This window comes from Prionailurus viverrinus, chromosome B2 (assembly GCF_022837055.1).
Source record: "Prionailurus viverrinus isolate Anna chromosome B2, UM_Priviv_1.0, whole genome shotgun sequence".
Lineage (NCBI taxonomy): Eukaryota > Metazoa > Chordata > Mammalia > Carnivora > Felidae > Prionailurus > Prionailurus viverrinus.
In genome coordinates this window covers 3,625,999-3,642,231 of record NC_062565.1, presented here as the reverse complement: position 1 = coordinate 3,642,231, position 16,233 = coordinate 3,625,999, and the positions used below count along the sequence as shown (strand labels likewise).

General features: G+C 44.0%; 1 protein-coding gene across 1 annotated transcript; it reads right to left on the bottom strand.

Moving 5' to 3' along the window:
* Positions 1 to 1,182: 1,182 nt before the first annotated feature.
* LOC125166602 (histone H2B type 1-C/E/F/G/I) lies at positions 1,183 to 16,103 on the bottom strand. Its single transcript, XM_047860523.1, has 2 exons — positions 15,692 to 16,103; positions 1,183 to 1,439 (listed from the first exon to the last, which is right to left on the bottom strand). The coding sequence occupies exon 1, from the start codon at positions 16,079 to 16,081 to the stop codon at positions 15,701 to 15,703; it is 381 nt and encodes a 126-aa protein (XP_047716479.1). The 5' UTR covers positions 16,082 to 16,103; the 3' UTR covers positions 1,183 to 1,439; positions 15,692 to 15,700.
* Positions 16,104 to 16,233: the final 130 nt, after the last annotated feature.

Here is a 16,233-nt window from a genome sequence, read left to right as displayed (position 1 = left end):
TTTCTTACAGGATCACAGCTAATGAAAATGTGGGGGGAAAGTACACTCGCTAATAACGAAGGAGCTGGCATTTCTGTTATTATTATTATTATTATTATTGGCCTGTCAGGTTAATAACGCTTTAAAAAATTCTCAGTGTAAACAGTATGTTGGGATTATAAATTGGCATGGTCCTTCTAGATGGCACTTTGGCAATGTTTTGTATTAAGAGCCTTAAGAAATGCTGTGACCTGGTGATTTAGTATTTCTAGTTCTGGAAGTCTATCCTAAGGAGATGATCACATATTTAAACAAAGATGTGTGATCTGTATGATCTATAATGCATAAAAATAGAACTCAATCTAGGTAGCCAATAACAGAGGACTAATTACCCAAGTAATGATACATTCACAAAAAATTGTGTTCCTAGGGCTGCCTGCGTGGCTCAGTCGGTTAAGCATCTGACTTCAGCTCAGGTAACAGTTCATAATTTTTTTTTAATGTTTTTTATTTATTCTTGAGAGAGACAGAACATGAGTGAGGGAGGGGCAGAGTGAGAGAGGGACACAGAATCCGAAGCAGGCTCCAGGCTCTGTGCTGTCAGCACAGAGCCTCACATGGGGCTGGACCTCACAAGACATGAGATCATGACCTGAGCCAAAGTTGGACACTCAACCAGCTGAGCCACCCAGGCGCCGCCAACAGTTCGTAAATTTGAGCCCCACATCAGGTTCTCCGCTGTCAGCATGGAGCCTGCTTTGGATCCTGTGTCTCCTTCTCTCTCTGTCCCTCCATTGGATCCTCCCTCTCCCTCTCTCAAAAGTAGACAAACATTTTTAAAAACTGTGTTTCTAAGCATATTACCTAGAAAACTATATATGTGTATCTATGGCATGGTACCTAAATTTGCTTTATATATGATATATGTTATGGGTGTACCTTATGTATTCATATTCATCTATACATATTTGTCACATACATATTAAAAGGAAGTACCAGGGCACCTGGGTGGCTCAGTCGGTTAAGTGTCTGACTTCGGCTCAGGTCATGATCTCACGGTTCATGAGTTCAAGCCCCACATCAGGCTCTGTGCTGACAGCTCGGAGCCTGGAACCTGCTTCCGATTCTGGGTCTCCCTCTCTCTCTGCCCCTCCTCCGCTCATGCTCTCTCTCTCTCTCAAAAATAAACATTAAACAAATTTAAAAAAAAAAGAGAGATACCAGGAGTATTTTAATTTCTTCTTTACATATTTTTCTTTTTACACATTTCTACAATAAACATTTAATATTTTTATACTCAGAAAAAAAATATTTTATCCAGGTTCTTACTGAGCCTTCCACGATCATTAAAAATATTTCCATTTAACTTCTCATAGCGTCACTCGTCGTTTTGTGCGAGAGATGCCGTGGTGGTTAGCAGTGAGCAGTGGTGGGAAAAGATGTCTAAAGCCCGTCGGCTCCTATGAAAAGAGAGAGATTGATTGATCAATTCATTTCTATAATTCATCGGATACCTGACACTGTACTTGACTCTGAGACAGCAGCGGTAATGGCAATGGCTAATTTCACTGGGAGCTCGTTCTGTGCCAGGCAGTGTGTGTTCTAAGCGCTTTATTGATGCCAATGCATTTAATCTTGGAGCAACCTTAGGGGGCACCTGCTATCGTTCTGCTCGCTGGATAGATGAGAAGGCGAAGGTTGAGCTTCCCAGGTGACACGGCTGTTGGGTGGCGATTCACACCCTCTGGAGTCTCTGTAGACTCTTAAATAAAGGATGAATTTGGTCCAGTCAGTGTCTCCTAAGTTACACTTGAGCTAAGTCTTGAAGGACGAGTAAGAATTTGTCGTGTCAGGGTTTTTCACAAAGGTACCACAGTGACAAAGGCCAGGTAGTAGGGGCAGTCTAAGGTGGGGTGTTCGGGGGTGACTTGGACTGCCCGTGAGGGATGAGGAAGGCCCTTGGCACGGCCATGGGTTAGAGTTCCAGCTCGATATTCCCACAGGGAGCGGTTGAAACCATCGCGGAAGCCACCCTTCTCTCGGGTGTTCATCGCGCTGCTAACAGATGAAGTCACCCCCACCGCCTTTGAAATAAGTCAAATGAAACATATCTAATGGAAATGCGCCCAAATAAATGCCTAGTCTGTTTCTTGAGATGTTACAAAATGCATTTTTTCCCCCTCGTCTTGACAAACAAGCAGAGGCAAACCTGATTTTATCCCCGGAGGCGATGGAACCCCATGCAGGAAGACATTGGCAGGGTTTCCTTGTTAGGGAACCCCCCCCCCTTCAATGCATGCGGACTGACACGACCCTTTGGCGGGGACATCCGGGATCCGTGACAAGTGTTTGCACACCTGGCGGGTCTGAGGACTCATAACTATAACCCGTGCTGGACACGTCTAACGCCCAGGCGATCATTTCACTTTACAGACACAGAGACTTTGCCGCACGTTTTGTATGGACTTACAAAAGGGCCATCACGGTCACATTCAGGTAAGTTTTAGGAGAGATTCGCCTGAAGGAGAGCCTGGTGGTCTGCGGGGCGGGTGACAGAAGGCAGTTCTCTCTAGCTGGTGAGGGACAGTCTGCCCCTCACACTACCGCCCACCTCTGCTGACTCAAGATGTGACCTCTGATATTCCGAGAGTGCATTTCACGGACTCACTGCCCCTTCAAATGTCATGGTCTTGAACAATGACAAGGGCCATGTGTGACTTTAAACCCCTTGAAGAGGCCCCAAATTTAAGGTCCGCGCTGGAGGCATCCCCCGGCTCTCCCTCTGTGAGCTCACACATAATCTCGCCCGCTCACACCCGAACGAACACACGGACTGTGGAACCAGAGAAGGAGGGACAGGTCCTCGAAACACCCCAGAGGGACAATGGTGGACTTTGATTTCCCTTCTTTTCTTCATCACTGGTTCTTCTTCCCCGTGTGCTTTCCAGCGACCATTTTATTGTTTGGGAATTAACTGGGTTAATAGAGCAAACCTTCAGAACGGTGCTTGGCTAAGTGCGACCCCAGTGTTAGCAGCTATGGTTACATGAAGCATTTTCATTAGTGAAGATATTGAAATGACAGGCACTGCCACATGTGACCCACCTTTCCTTTCTCACATTCTATATAATTGTGTATAATAACTATTGTTTATTGTCTGTCTTCTCCAGCCACGATGTGAGCCCCCGGACGGCAGTGACTTTGTCCCCTTCCAAGGAGACGGTCACTGATGGTGAGAGGGTGGTCCTTCAGGGCTGGGGGAGAAAAGAAAGAACTCAGTCACCCCGCGGCTCCCTCCTCATTCTTTCTGCCCTGGATGTTGTCACTGCCTGACGAAAAACCATTTTGACCTTTAAGAGGGCCTGGAGGGTGAGAGGGAGAGGGATTGGGAAGAAAGCTGGACCTCGTGACTCCCGAGCACTTGCTTGCTCCGAATCCATTGGCTTTTTTTGCGCCGACCCACGCAGCCGGTCCGCATTTTCCCGCTTCCCTGGCAGGTTAGGGGTGCTGGGACTGAGTTCCGATCAAAATCATGTGGACGGAATAACGTGTGCCGCTTCGGGGCCTGGCCCGTGAAAGCCTCCTTCTTCTGTCTGCAGGCCGGATGTCCGGGCTCCAGCAGAGTTCTCTAAGACCCGGGGACATCTGAGGCACCAGGCGGAAGGAAACTGTCCCTGAAGGACCATGGAGTAGAGCCCCATCCCCCCATTGTGACGGGACACTATACAACATTGTGTAACAGAGTGACATATCTATTGTGGTTAGCCCCTAGGTTTGGGAGATCTGTTTCATAGAACAGGGTCACCCACCTTGTTTTGACCTGAGGCTTGTCTACTGAAACGGACTCAACATTGTTATTCGTAGTAGCACCTTGATCCTGGATCTGGTCTCCCAGTCAAGCCCGGATCACCCTGGGGCCCCCTGCTCAGAACTGCATTCCTCGTTCCTCACGGCAGCCCCCACCTCATCGTCCTCATGCCTTAAGCCCGCCTTTGTTGTTTTGTTTTGGTTTGGCTTTTGGTTTTTTGGATGACACTTGCCTTCTGAAAGATCAGACATTTTAGCTATTTATTCTGTTTTTCAATCTTACCTTCCTAGAGTCCTAGCTCTTCGAGGGAAGGGATTTTGTGATTTTGTTCACTGCTATATGCACACAGGAATTTGGGACACAGGAGGCATTCCACAAAAATTAGTGAATGAACTGATTCATTCCGTCATTTATGTGTGTGGCTGCGCACCAGGCCCGGCGACAGCCCCTAGGGATACTGTGGTGACCAAATCAGAGCCCAGAGCCTGTTGGACAAGACTAGTAGACAAGGGGTCACAACTAAGTACAAACTGTGCAATGCTCACACCGGACAACTGGGAAGCGATGGGCCGGAAAATGCCTGTGGGATGGTGATGAGTAGGGGTTTCTAGGCAAGAAGGAAGGAAAAAAAAATTTTTTTTAAATGGAGGTCCAGTGTATGTGGGTGGCAGAGAGCCAGGAAAGCGGGGTGTTGGAACACAAAAGAGAGGGGAGAAGGAGGGCCCAGGCACCGGGTGGAGGGGAAGGGCCTGTCAAAGTGCGCTGGAGAATCCTAAAGGCAAGGTAAGTATCCCCTTTAGGCACATGGGGACCACTCACGAGGCCCCAGTTCACTCGCCCCACCAGACAGAGGCCCCGCCGCCCTTCCCCCCAGTTCCTGCTGATTAAAATCTCTGGGCATTTTAGGGCAGTGAAAAGCCTCTGTGTGATATTATAATGATGGATGGATGTCATGACACATTTGTCCGAACGCACAGAATGTACACCACCGAGGGGGAACTGCAATGGCCAACTATGGTCCCTGTGCGATTGTGATATGCCGGTGTAGGGTCATCCAAAAGAGTGCCATTTTGGCGAATGATGTTGCTAAGGTGGGAGGCTACGCACGTGTGGGGACTGGGGGTATATGGAAACCTGTACCCCCCTCTCAATTTTGTTGTACACCTAAAACTGCTCGAAAAATATGTATATGTGTGTATATATGTATATGCATATATAAGCTCTAAATATATATAAATATAAAAGCATATGTATGCCCTAAATACACACACACACACACACACATATAAAAGAATATAGGAAACATTTGCAATCCATTCAGTCTTATTTATGTTTAGAACTGACTGGGCCAAGTTCCAGCTCTAACCCTGACAATCAAGACCCCTGAGCATTCTCCCAGACCTTCCCCAAAGCCCTCACCCTGACGCCCGCCAGGTATCACTGACCCACCCTCCCGCCTAGCAGCTTCCCTTCCCTTCGCGATCTGAGAACCTGCACCATCTCGGTACGATTCTTAAATACACGATCTCATTGACTTTTCTCGGCTGTAAAAACTATATTTATTTCAGTGCCCTAAGGCCCAAATGTGTGTGTGTTTTCAAACCTAGCACCCAATACCTCTCGCCACAGCTATTTAAGCAAGTCCGGCAGTAAAAAGGGCACATTTCCATCTTCAGTATTTTTGTGTTTTTATATGCTGTCCCACAGCGGAGTTTGGGCCAATAAGAAATAACCGAGGAGAAAAGGGAAAAGAAAAATAAAGGAAAAGAAAATAAAGGAGACAGTGAAGAGAGGAGGGAGAAAAGAATGAGAACAAAGGTTTATCCTTGTGGCTTTTGAAGGCAAGTCTTTTACTTGGAGCACTTGAGAGGGTCAGAAGACAAGTTTAGTCTAAGGGATGAGGTCAAGGTTTCACGCCAGTATTGCCTCCTCTAGGTACGTCTGTCTGCTCCTCGATGAGACCGGCCCCGCCACTGCCGTTCCTTTGTCCTGTCAGAGCCAACAGCTGGGACATCTAACACCACGAAAAACCATAGCAGAAAGAAACAGGCCTCTCTATCAACTACAATGCAAATTGCTTACCGGATGATGAAGCTACCTAAGTCTTCAACTGAGCCAACCAAAGCCTTCCTCTTCCTCACTCAAAAAGTAGCTCATTTTCCAGATTTACTCTCTTCTCCTTAAATTATAATGAACCCACAGTGCTTGAAGAGGTCAAGCTGATTGGCAGAGTCTAGACATTTTCATCCGAGCCTAGAGTATCTTGCAGGAAAGGCCACCGGCAGATGTGTATTCGGCCCCATTTCTTTTTCCGCTTGGTCATCCAGGATGGCCCAGGGTGAAAGTTTGGAAAAACTAACGTTTAATGCCTTTTAATTTAGGACATCTGGGACTACTTAGCAAAGTGCTGAATCTACACACCTTTCCAAATCTGGAAGACTCAAGAGAAATGCGGGGATCATTCTTTATGCCCTTAGGAAGAGGCCTAGAGAGGTCATTAAATACGGGGTATGGTGGGGGGGGGGGGGGCGGGGGACTGCATTTTCTTTCAACCTATTGGACCAGGGTAAAACATGGTGAAATCGGTTGGCATTCTTTTTATATCAGATCACTTGTGAAATTCCTGATTTATGAAAAACCGGCTTTTACCAAGATCATCATAATCTGCCTTAGGTCCCTTTAGGGGTATAAAAAAGGCTATAAATGAAGTTTGTCAGATATCAGCAGACACTGAGCACCTACCATGTGCCGGGCACTCTTCAAAAGTGCTTTCTGTGCATTAAAGATCTTTAATCTCCACAAACATCTAGAAGGCAGACGCTATTACCATCATCCTCAAGACACCAGCGAGGCCAAGGGTGCCTGGCTGGCTCAGTTAGTAGATCATGTGACTCTTGATCTCGGGGTCATGAGTTCAAGCCCCGTGTTGGGCATGGAGCCTACTTAAAATTAAAAAAAAATAATAATTAACAAAAAAGACACAAATGAGGACACTGAGGCACACAGATAAGATGAGGATTTGCTTCGGTCTCACAGTTAATAAGTAGGGAGTCGGGGGGGGTCAAACCTGGAGGTTCTGTCTCCAGACGCTATGCTTTTTTCACCATGGCGCTATTTTATTGCCATGATACCGTCCCTGGGACGAGCGCTTTATATTTCCTGTTTCATTTAATCCTCACCCCAGCTTCATGAGTAAGCAATTATTACCACCCAGAGGCTCAGAGTGGTAGGTTTGTCAAACAGAAACTCAAAGACATTTGGGTGATTACTAGCCGGCTGTTTTCCTGCGTACAAAGCAATACATTGATTTCATCCAACAAAGTCAAAAAAGATGATTCTATAACAGAGACGGGGGGAGAAAAAGCCTGCAGAGTAAGAACAGGATGTTACGTTTGTGCATTATTTTTAGTCTGGACAATCTGTTCTTACACAGACCAAGGAGGACTTTCAAAGAAAATAATTAGCGATTCTTCAGAAACTCTCAAGATTGCCTGTGGAGCACGGGACAGGCTGTCTCTGCATAGAATATTCCTCCAACCCTCAGTCAGCACCTCCGTCTTGGGTAAGCCATGTCTCCACCATTTCTGGCACAGGAATTTCTCAACTCCCCCACTTTTGACTTTGGTCAAAAAAGGTATGAGAGTAATCACACACATGTAAGTATTTGAGGTCAAGGTAGTCTCCAAGTGTTTAACTGGCTTTGAGAACTGAATAGTTCTCAAAGATCATTCTGATATATTTTAGTTAAACATGTATCATTTTTCTTGACTATTTCAATTGTAATTTGAGCCACAGTCAGAAGTACTCATTCTCGTTTAGGAAATTTTAGCCAAGGTATGGAGGTCTAGGCTCTGAGGAATCCTATTCTATTCTATTCTATTCTATACTGAGGAAGACCAAATCCAAAGTCGAATTGTTGGAAAGACGGATACTGGAGAAAAAGGCAAAACAGAGAGGAAGGAAAAGGAAGAAACGGTCGACTCTAGATCTCATCTTGACCTGTAGAATCATAAGAGCAAGCTTCCTATTTCCAGAATTCTGGAGAGTTTTTAATGAGTCTCGGATTGTGTTTCCAATAGGAATTTATACCAAAGTGGTGAGATTCTACATATGTCTGCACTGAGAATCAAATATCCCTCTGTCCTGGAGCGTAAAAACAATGTTTTTAGTTAGAAGTCCTGCAGATGGCCTTTTCTACCATTGCTATAAAGCTGACATTTCTATTTGATTTTATTTTACATTACTATTTTATTTTATTTTATTTTGTTTTATTTTATTTTTTAGAAAGGCAGACTGCCACGTGCAGAGCCTCATATGGATGTAACTGGAGTCTTGGAAGCTTGAGTCCCTAACTTCCTCCTACAAATGGACCTTGAGAGCGTGTTGGGAGATTCTGGCGGGAGAGCACAGCTACTCCTGTACCTTTGACCACAGAATGGTCCTCCTGTATCGGGGAAGGTCATCCTCTCCGACCTAGCACAGCCCCGGAAGGGACTCACATGGAGTGGTGAGGGAGGAAGGGGGACGCCAGCCTAGCCAGCCAGACCAGCCAAATCAACCCTGGCCAGCAGTGGGGTGACAGATGTCACAGCGAGACACTTCTTGAAGTCTCTTTGAATATAGTCTGTAACTGTATATTTTGTGGAAGTGTGTGTGGTGACATCTTTTCAAAGGTAACTTCCATTTGCTCAATTATGATAGTGTATGAATAGCATTAGTTATTCATAATATGCAACAACATCAGAACCCCCCCAAGCAAAACATGTCAAAAGGGAAGAGAAACCAAGCCACACGGGTCTTTTGGTACAATCTCAAATGATAAGAATTTATGAGAATCTTCAGGGGTGGACACGTTATCATTATTATTAGGGGAAAGAGTAAAATTTTGGCACCGTAAGTTTAAGTTGTTTGGGGCAGATTTTACTTTAAATTCTCTCGTATTATCTTCTCAGTAGATGGGGGATGATATGGACAGATGTCCAATATGAATACTTTTATACAGATTTTTGAAGGGATTTTACCTATGATCTGTTTATCATTCACAAATAGTAAAGGCATTACCATGGGGGGAAAAATCCATAAATTTTAACAATAACATGAAATTGATTCGTTAATGTGGTTCTTAAGGTGGCTGGTGCAGCCTTGCCCCACCTTTATAGTTTTGCAATTTATATTAATTATAAATAAGGTGAGATGCAATCACTTGTCGCGTCTTTGGCCTAATCAACATATTTGTAAAATTTTTTTTTTTCAACGTTTATTTATTTTTGGGACAGAGAGAGACAGAGCATGAACGGGGGAGGGGCAGAGAGAGAGGGAGACACAGAACCGGAAACAGGCTCCAGGCTCTGAGCCATCAGCCCAGAGCCTGACGCGGGGCTCGAACTCACAGACCGCGAGATCGTGACCTGGCTGAAGTCGGACGCTTAACCGACTGCGCCACCCAGGCGCCCCCATATTTGTAAAATTTGAACTGGTTTGCGCTTGTCATGGGAGTTATTTTTTTGTTACGTGACTGTAAAGTCTGGAGATGGTTGGGCTATACAAGAGTGTGAGAGATTTGTGATAGTCAATTTTCAATATTTTTTTAGTGTTAATTTATTCTAGAGAGACACAGAGACAGAGTGCAAGCAGGGGAGGGCAGAGAGAGAGGGAGACACAGAATCCGAAGCAGGCTCCAGGCTCCGAGCTGTCAGCACAGAGTCCGATGCGGGGCTCGAACCCATGAACCGTGAGGTCATGACCTGAGCCAAAGTCGGACACTTAACTGGCTGAGCCACCCAAGCGCCCCTGTGATAGTCAATTTTTATTGAGGGGCCGGTTATATTTGATTTTATTTTCAGAAATCAAACTAGAAAATTGTTGTTATAGTATTGATGGTGATGAAAACGTTAAGGGCTGTTTTTCACACTGCAGTTGGGGTATTTTCTTTAGCATTACCTTTAATTGTAACTACTCAGATTTTCTTTAGTTCTTCCTTTTCCTCTCATGAGTAATTATCCTCCCCCCACTGAATTATTGATGATAGGGAACAGTTAAGTTAAAACATAACAGTAAAAATCTACCCGGATTACTCTTCAGAAACAATTAACTACCAAATAATGTGTCAAAATTGTAATCAGGGTGGGACATCAGACAAACCTGCATAAAACCAGCTTAGTGTGAGAACAGTTGTTACAAAGTTATATGATTTACTCTCATCAGGAGGTTGGGAAGCTGGGTTTAGACTGGAAAATTTAGGAATTCAAGGTTCCTAGGTGGCTCAGTTGGTCAAGCGCCTGACCTCAGCTCGAGTCGTGATCTCATGGCTGTGAGTTCAAGCCCTACATCACCATCTGTGCTGACAGCTCAGAGCCTGGAGCCTGCTTTGGACTCTGTCTCCCTCTCTCTCTGCCCCTCCCCCACCCGTACTCTGTCTCTCTCTCTCTCTCTCTCTCTCTCTCTCTCAAAAATAAATAAACATTCAAAAAAAATGTGAAGACAAGAAAATTTAGGAATTATTATAAAAAGCAGACCAAGCAGTGATTTGGCAGTCAATATTTGAAAAATACCAAACACACCTAATTATTTTATCGTCCCTCCTCTCATTAAGTGGAGGGAATAAATCGTTGGTTACCCAATGGCTGTCAAGCAAGGCCCAGTGTAAAAGAAATCTTTTTGGTGTTTTGATCTGTAGTCAGAGCTTGAATCTGGGACGGTGAAAAATAAACTTGTCAGAGCAAACTGGTTATTACATTAAGACGTAACCATAAATCATGGGTATATAAAAATGGGGAAGTGGTTGCAGTCATATTTTAGAGTGCCCTGTAAAACACAGCATAAAGTGATGGGAGCAGGTTCTTTGACACGAAGCACTTTTGTTGAAAATTATCGGGGCGCCTGGGTGGCGCAGTCGGTTAAGCGCCCGACTTCAGCCAGGTCACGATCTCGCGGTCCGGGAGTTCGAAGCCCCGCGTCGGGCTCTGGGCTGATGATGGCTCAGAGCCTGGAGCCTGTTTCCGATTCTGGGTCTCCCTCTCTCTCTCTGCCCCTCCCCCGTTCATGCGCTGTCTCTCTCTGTCCCAAGAATAAATAAAAAAAACATTGAAAAAAAAAATTAAAAAAAAAAAGAAAATTATCTCACACTTGGCAGAGACACAATATATTGAAAGTTCCATTTGGATCCTGAATTTTTCTCTTTCTTGTAGTGTTTTTTGCTTATGTCTTTAACGAATCCTAGTAAACCTTCCTGTTCATGTGTTTTTAGATATACCCATACCATAGGTAAATATAATGATAAAGTCTATAATGATCAATTCAAAGCCTTTAACTTCACTTCTGAAGTATATTTAACTAATCAGTGTGCATAAAACACATATTAAGCTGAATTTACTACGTTAACAAACGGTACCAACTTCCATTTGTTACCGTAATAAATAAACACACTAAATACAGCCATGATCTTGTGTGCATATTTGTGTCTTTCTACAGCTGTAATACTTAATAGGATCAGAACTCTGTGTGTTAATAACAGCCCTTAAAAGAAGCAGGTGTGACTCAGTCAGTTAAGCATCTGACTTCAGCTCTGGTCATGATCTTAGGGTTCGTGGATTCAAGGCCCACATCAGGCTCTGTGCTGACAGCTCAGAGCCAGGAGCCTGCTTTGGATTCTGTGCCTCCCTCTCTCTCTCTGCCCCTCCCCTGATTGCTTTCTCTCTCTCTCAAAAATAAATAAACCTTAAAAAAAAAAAAAAAAAAAGAACCACGTGATTGTGTTCTCTCCTGGCAAAAATAAGCGAATATATCTACTCCCATTCTCCTAAGGCATCTCCACATTCTCTAACTTGTTAATCTAGGGTCATTCTCAACTGTGTAAAAATAAGAGCCTTGCATAGACCAAATTGTTTTTAGGGATGCATATTTTGTACCCTCTAATTCAGAAATTGTCCAGGTATCCAAAGATTAGGCATTTATATACTCAATTTAATATGCTTAAAATTCTTACAGTTATGTATAGGTTGTGAATTCAGCATTTAAGCTGACACGCTGAGCTTTTGTGATTTGTATGCAACATTATGAACATTAACTGTTTTAAAAATATTATCGATTATGATTTAATTTAGTTCAGTGTGTAATTTACAGATGTGTAATTTTAAATAAAGTGATCTTAACTCTTCTAACCAGTAAACCTACTGGAAGAAATTTAGTAAGTTCAAATTAATTAGGGTTGCTTTCTCTCTTTCTTTCTTTCTTTTTTATTTTAGAAAATAAACCCTACCTATGACCCAGCAACAGCCCTGCTAGGAATTTACCCAAGGGATACAGGAGTGCTGATGCACAGGGGCACTTGTATCCCAATGTTTATAGCAGCACTTTCAACAATAGCCAAATTATGGAAAGAGCCTAAATGTCCATCAACTGATGAATGGATAAAGAAGTTGTGGTTTATATACACAATGGAGTACTACGTGGCAATGAGAAAGAATGAAATATGGCCTTTTGTAGCAACGTGGATGGAACTGGAGAGTGTGATGCTAAGTGAAATAAGTCATACAGAGAAAATATCATATGTTTTCACTCTTATGTGGATCCTGAGAAACTTAACAGGAACCCATGGGGGAGGGGAAGGAAAAAAAAAAAGAGAGGGAGGGAGGCAAACCATAAGAGACTCTTAAAAACTGAGAATAAACTGAGGGTTGATGGGGGTGGGAGGGAGGGGAGGGTGGGTGATGGGCATTGAGGAGGGCACCTGTTGGGATGAGCACTGGGTGTTGTATGGAAACCAATTTGACAATAAATCTCTTATTAAAAAAAATAAATAAAATGAAAAAAAAAAAAGAAAATAAACCCTAGACTTGTGTGAACTAGAATATCATGCTAATGTTATTTTTACATCATGACAATAACAAAGAAAAAGACAAAAAGCCATTTCTAAAGCAAAAGTGTGAAGCCAATGAATGTATCCAAAAAGTTACTTGATTAAAAATATGTGCTATTTTCCTATACAATTACATATCATGAACTAAAAATGTTAAGTTGTTCAAAAATGATAGAGTTCTGTTTTGTTTCTTATCCTATAACCTCTTAACTAAAACCACTAACTTGGGGCACCTGGCTGGCTCAGTGGGTTAAGCATCCAACTTTGGCTCAGGTCCCAATCCCCCAGTTCGTGAGTTCAAGCCCTGCGTCAGGCTCTGTGCTGACAGCCCAGAGCCTGGCGCCTGCTTTGGATTCTGTGCCTCCCTCTCTCTCTGCCCCAACCCACTCGCATTCTGTCTCTGTCTCTCTCAAAAATAAATAAACATAAAAAACAATTTTTTTAATAAATAAATAAATAAAACCACTAAATTCACAATTAAACTTTTCTGTTTTCTCTGAATTATAGTTTAAAGGGGTAGCACACTTAAAACATTGGGAGAACGTTTATTTTGATTTGAGTTTCTCTTTTTTAAGTTTTTTTTTTAAGTCGCAGTTAGTTAACATACAGTGTAATATTAGTTTCAGGAGCACAACAGGGATTCAACATTTTCATGCCTCACCAGGCGCTGTTCACAAGTGCCCTCCTTAACCCCCACCGTCCATTTAGCACACACACCCCCACCCCCCAACATCCCCTCTGACAGTCCTCAGCATGCTCTCTATAGTTAAGAATCCATTTCTTGGCTTGCCCCTCTCTCTCTTTTTTCCCTTTGCTCCTTTTGTTTCTCAAATTCCATATACGTGTGAAACCATAGGGCATTTGTCTTTCTCTGACTGACTTATTTCCTCTAGCCTTATACTCTCTAGCTCCTAGTTTCTCTTACGTTCAATTGTGTCTTTCATTCTTTATATAAGCCCTTGAAAATGTAAATAAGTTTCCACTGTAATTTACTGATCCCCTGCTGAGGTAGAGTAGACAACTTGCTCGAAATCATTTGTATTCACAAAACAGAAAATATTCTCAAAAAAAGGTATCGGAACCCTTCACTTGTGGTCCGACTCAGTAGTGTGGTTTGATACCATGTTTCTTCTCTCTTCTAACCTTGAAAAGCCCGAAGCGACAATAATTTTGTGTTGCTGAATCATAAACTTCAGAGGCTTCTGCCTCGCAAGAGACAGGCCTTTGCACGCTGGAGATTTGGTTAACTTGTTTTCTTTCTTGTCATTAGTCTCCTGTAAGGCCTAACCGCTTTCTTAAAGTCAAAAGTTAACTACGGATTGCCAGTGTGTGTTTGCATTATCTTGGAAGCAGGAATGCTGTTTTTGCAGATACTGACAACTATTTGGATATGTAAGGAGAGAACACAAGAAAAGAACGTTTGGAAAGGAGGAAAGAGACTCTTATCTTTAGTTTCAGGAATCCACAGCATACAAACATAAAACACCAAACCCAGGGAATCACATTAAAGGCCAGAAAGAAAAGACCAACTTCCTGTCGGTGTGTTCCCAAATGCCAGAGAATTATAAGAACAAATAGTACATAAACACAATCAGCCCCAGAAAAATTAACAAATGATCTAGACTTCAGATTCCCTGACCTTTGCCACCAACTAATCTCTTCACGATCTGACATAAAGCCAGCAGGGTGTACCCGATCTGCAAAGGGCAATCAGGAAAAGCCAAAATAAGAAACAACTTTGGGCAAGAATACGTTGCAGCCTGCAAGCACCAAAGGAAGATAAGCATAAAACTCCCAACGGCCCAGGGCTGGACAAGGTTCCTTTCCAGGTCACACATTTCTATTGATTCCTATGGTAGGACTTAGGTAAACAACATCTTAGTGGAACCTTCAGAAATAAATGGTCAGGTAGTTCATGAGTAGCCTGCCCTTCACTTGTATAGAAGGGAGAACAAACTATAGAATTATTTCATCCAACAAAGGCAGACCAGAATTTATATAAGAGAAAAAGGGGAGAAGCGACGGAGAAAAACAAGAACGCAAACAAACAACAAACAACCCCTTGAGGTCAACCTGGTAATAGTGAACTTGCACGTTTTGGGGGTAACCTGATTCGTTGACAGGTGGTCAGTCTGGACTGGACCATCAGTCCTTAAGCAGGCTCAATAGGCACATAGGAGAATTTAAAAAGTCCAATTTCAGTTGCTGAAGGACTCAGGAAACCTTCGAGTTTGGCTGAGGAGCTAGTGTGACCAGCGTCTGCCACTGTCCTGCGTTTTATCCGAAATTGTACAGGTCTTTGTGTCCTTTGTAACAAAGTTTCTTCCCTGCACCCTCCCATGTTTTTAATGGAAAAGGCAAACTTGGCCACTCGGTACTGAAACGTGTGACTTGAGTAAAACAAACGTAGGAAGCGCTTTTTACACCTTAAAACTTTTGCCTGGAGCAAAGTCCACGAGTGAAGTGCTTAAAGTGGAATTTCCCCACACACAGACTGCCTGCGGTATCTGGTACCGGAAGGTTCCCTATTGGGAGACTGAGTATGCCAAGTTCAATGGCGTCCTTCCCGTCAACCCACCTCCTTTCTCCGCCCCTAGTACTTGCTTGCCTTCAGTTCAGACTCCTTGGAGGCAAGTTACCCAGCAGTTTTGACCAGGCGTCTTCTACAGCAGTATGTGGATCCTAACTACAAGCTACCAGCCACCTATGAAGGTTGGGAGTCGCATAAGGGAGACAGCACGGACCTGAAACAGCATGCGTTTTCACTGAAAACTCCCCGGAGCATAGAGTAATGGAATATAACACGTGGCACATAAAATTCGGCAGTGCGTAGTATCACCTTCATTTCCGTCTCTTAGTACCGTTGAAAACAAACAAAAAACCTACTTATTCCTACATGTGCAATGGCTTTTCCTAACGCAGAATACCTTAAGGTAAACATCTTGCTAACTCCCCCATGCAAACTCAAGTGTTTGATTACAGCTCTCTTAGTGGACATGTGGGTGGCCCTGAAAAGAGCCTTTGGGGTTGGGTAAGAGGGCGCTTACTTGGCGAGTCTACTTGGAGCTGGTGTACTTGGTGACGGCCTTGGTGCCCTCGGACACGGCGTGCTTGGCCAGCTCCCCGGGCAGCAGCAGGCGCACGGCCGTCTGGATCTCCCGGGACGTGATGGTCGAGCGCTTGTTGTAATGCGCCAGGCGCGACGCCTCGCCCGCGATGCGCTCGAAGATGTCGTTGACGAACGAGTTCATGATGCCCATGGCCTTGGACGAGATGCCGGTGTCGGGGTGCACCTGCTTCAGCACCTTGTACACGTACACCGAGTAGCTCTCCTTGCGGCTGCGCTTGCGCTTCTTGCCGTCCTTCTTCTGCGCCTTGGTCACCGCCTTCTTCGAGCCCTTCTTCGGGGCGGGAGCGGACTTCGCTGGCTCAGGCATCTTAAAACCTCAGAACGCCAGAAGTGAAGTGAAAGCAGGAAGCGAATGTCTGCTACTTATAGGGCTTTTATGCTAATGAAGGATGCAGACCGCGTCTTAGTTCATTGGAAGACCAGCCGTGAGGCTGTCATCCATGGGCAGAACTATGCAAA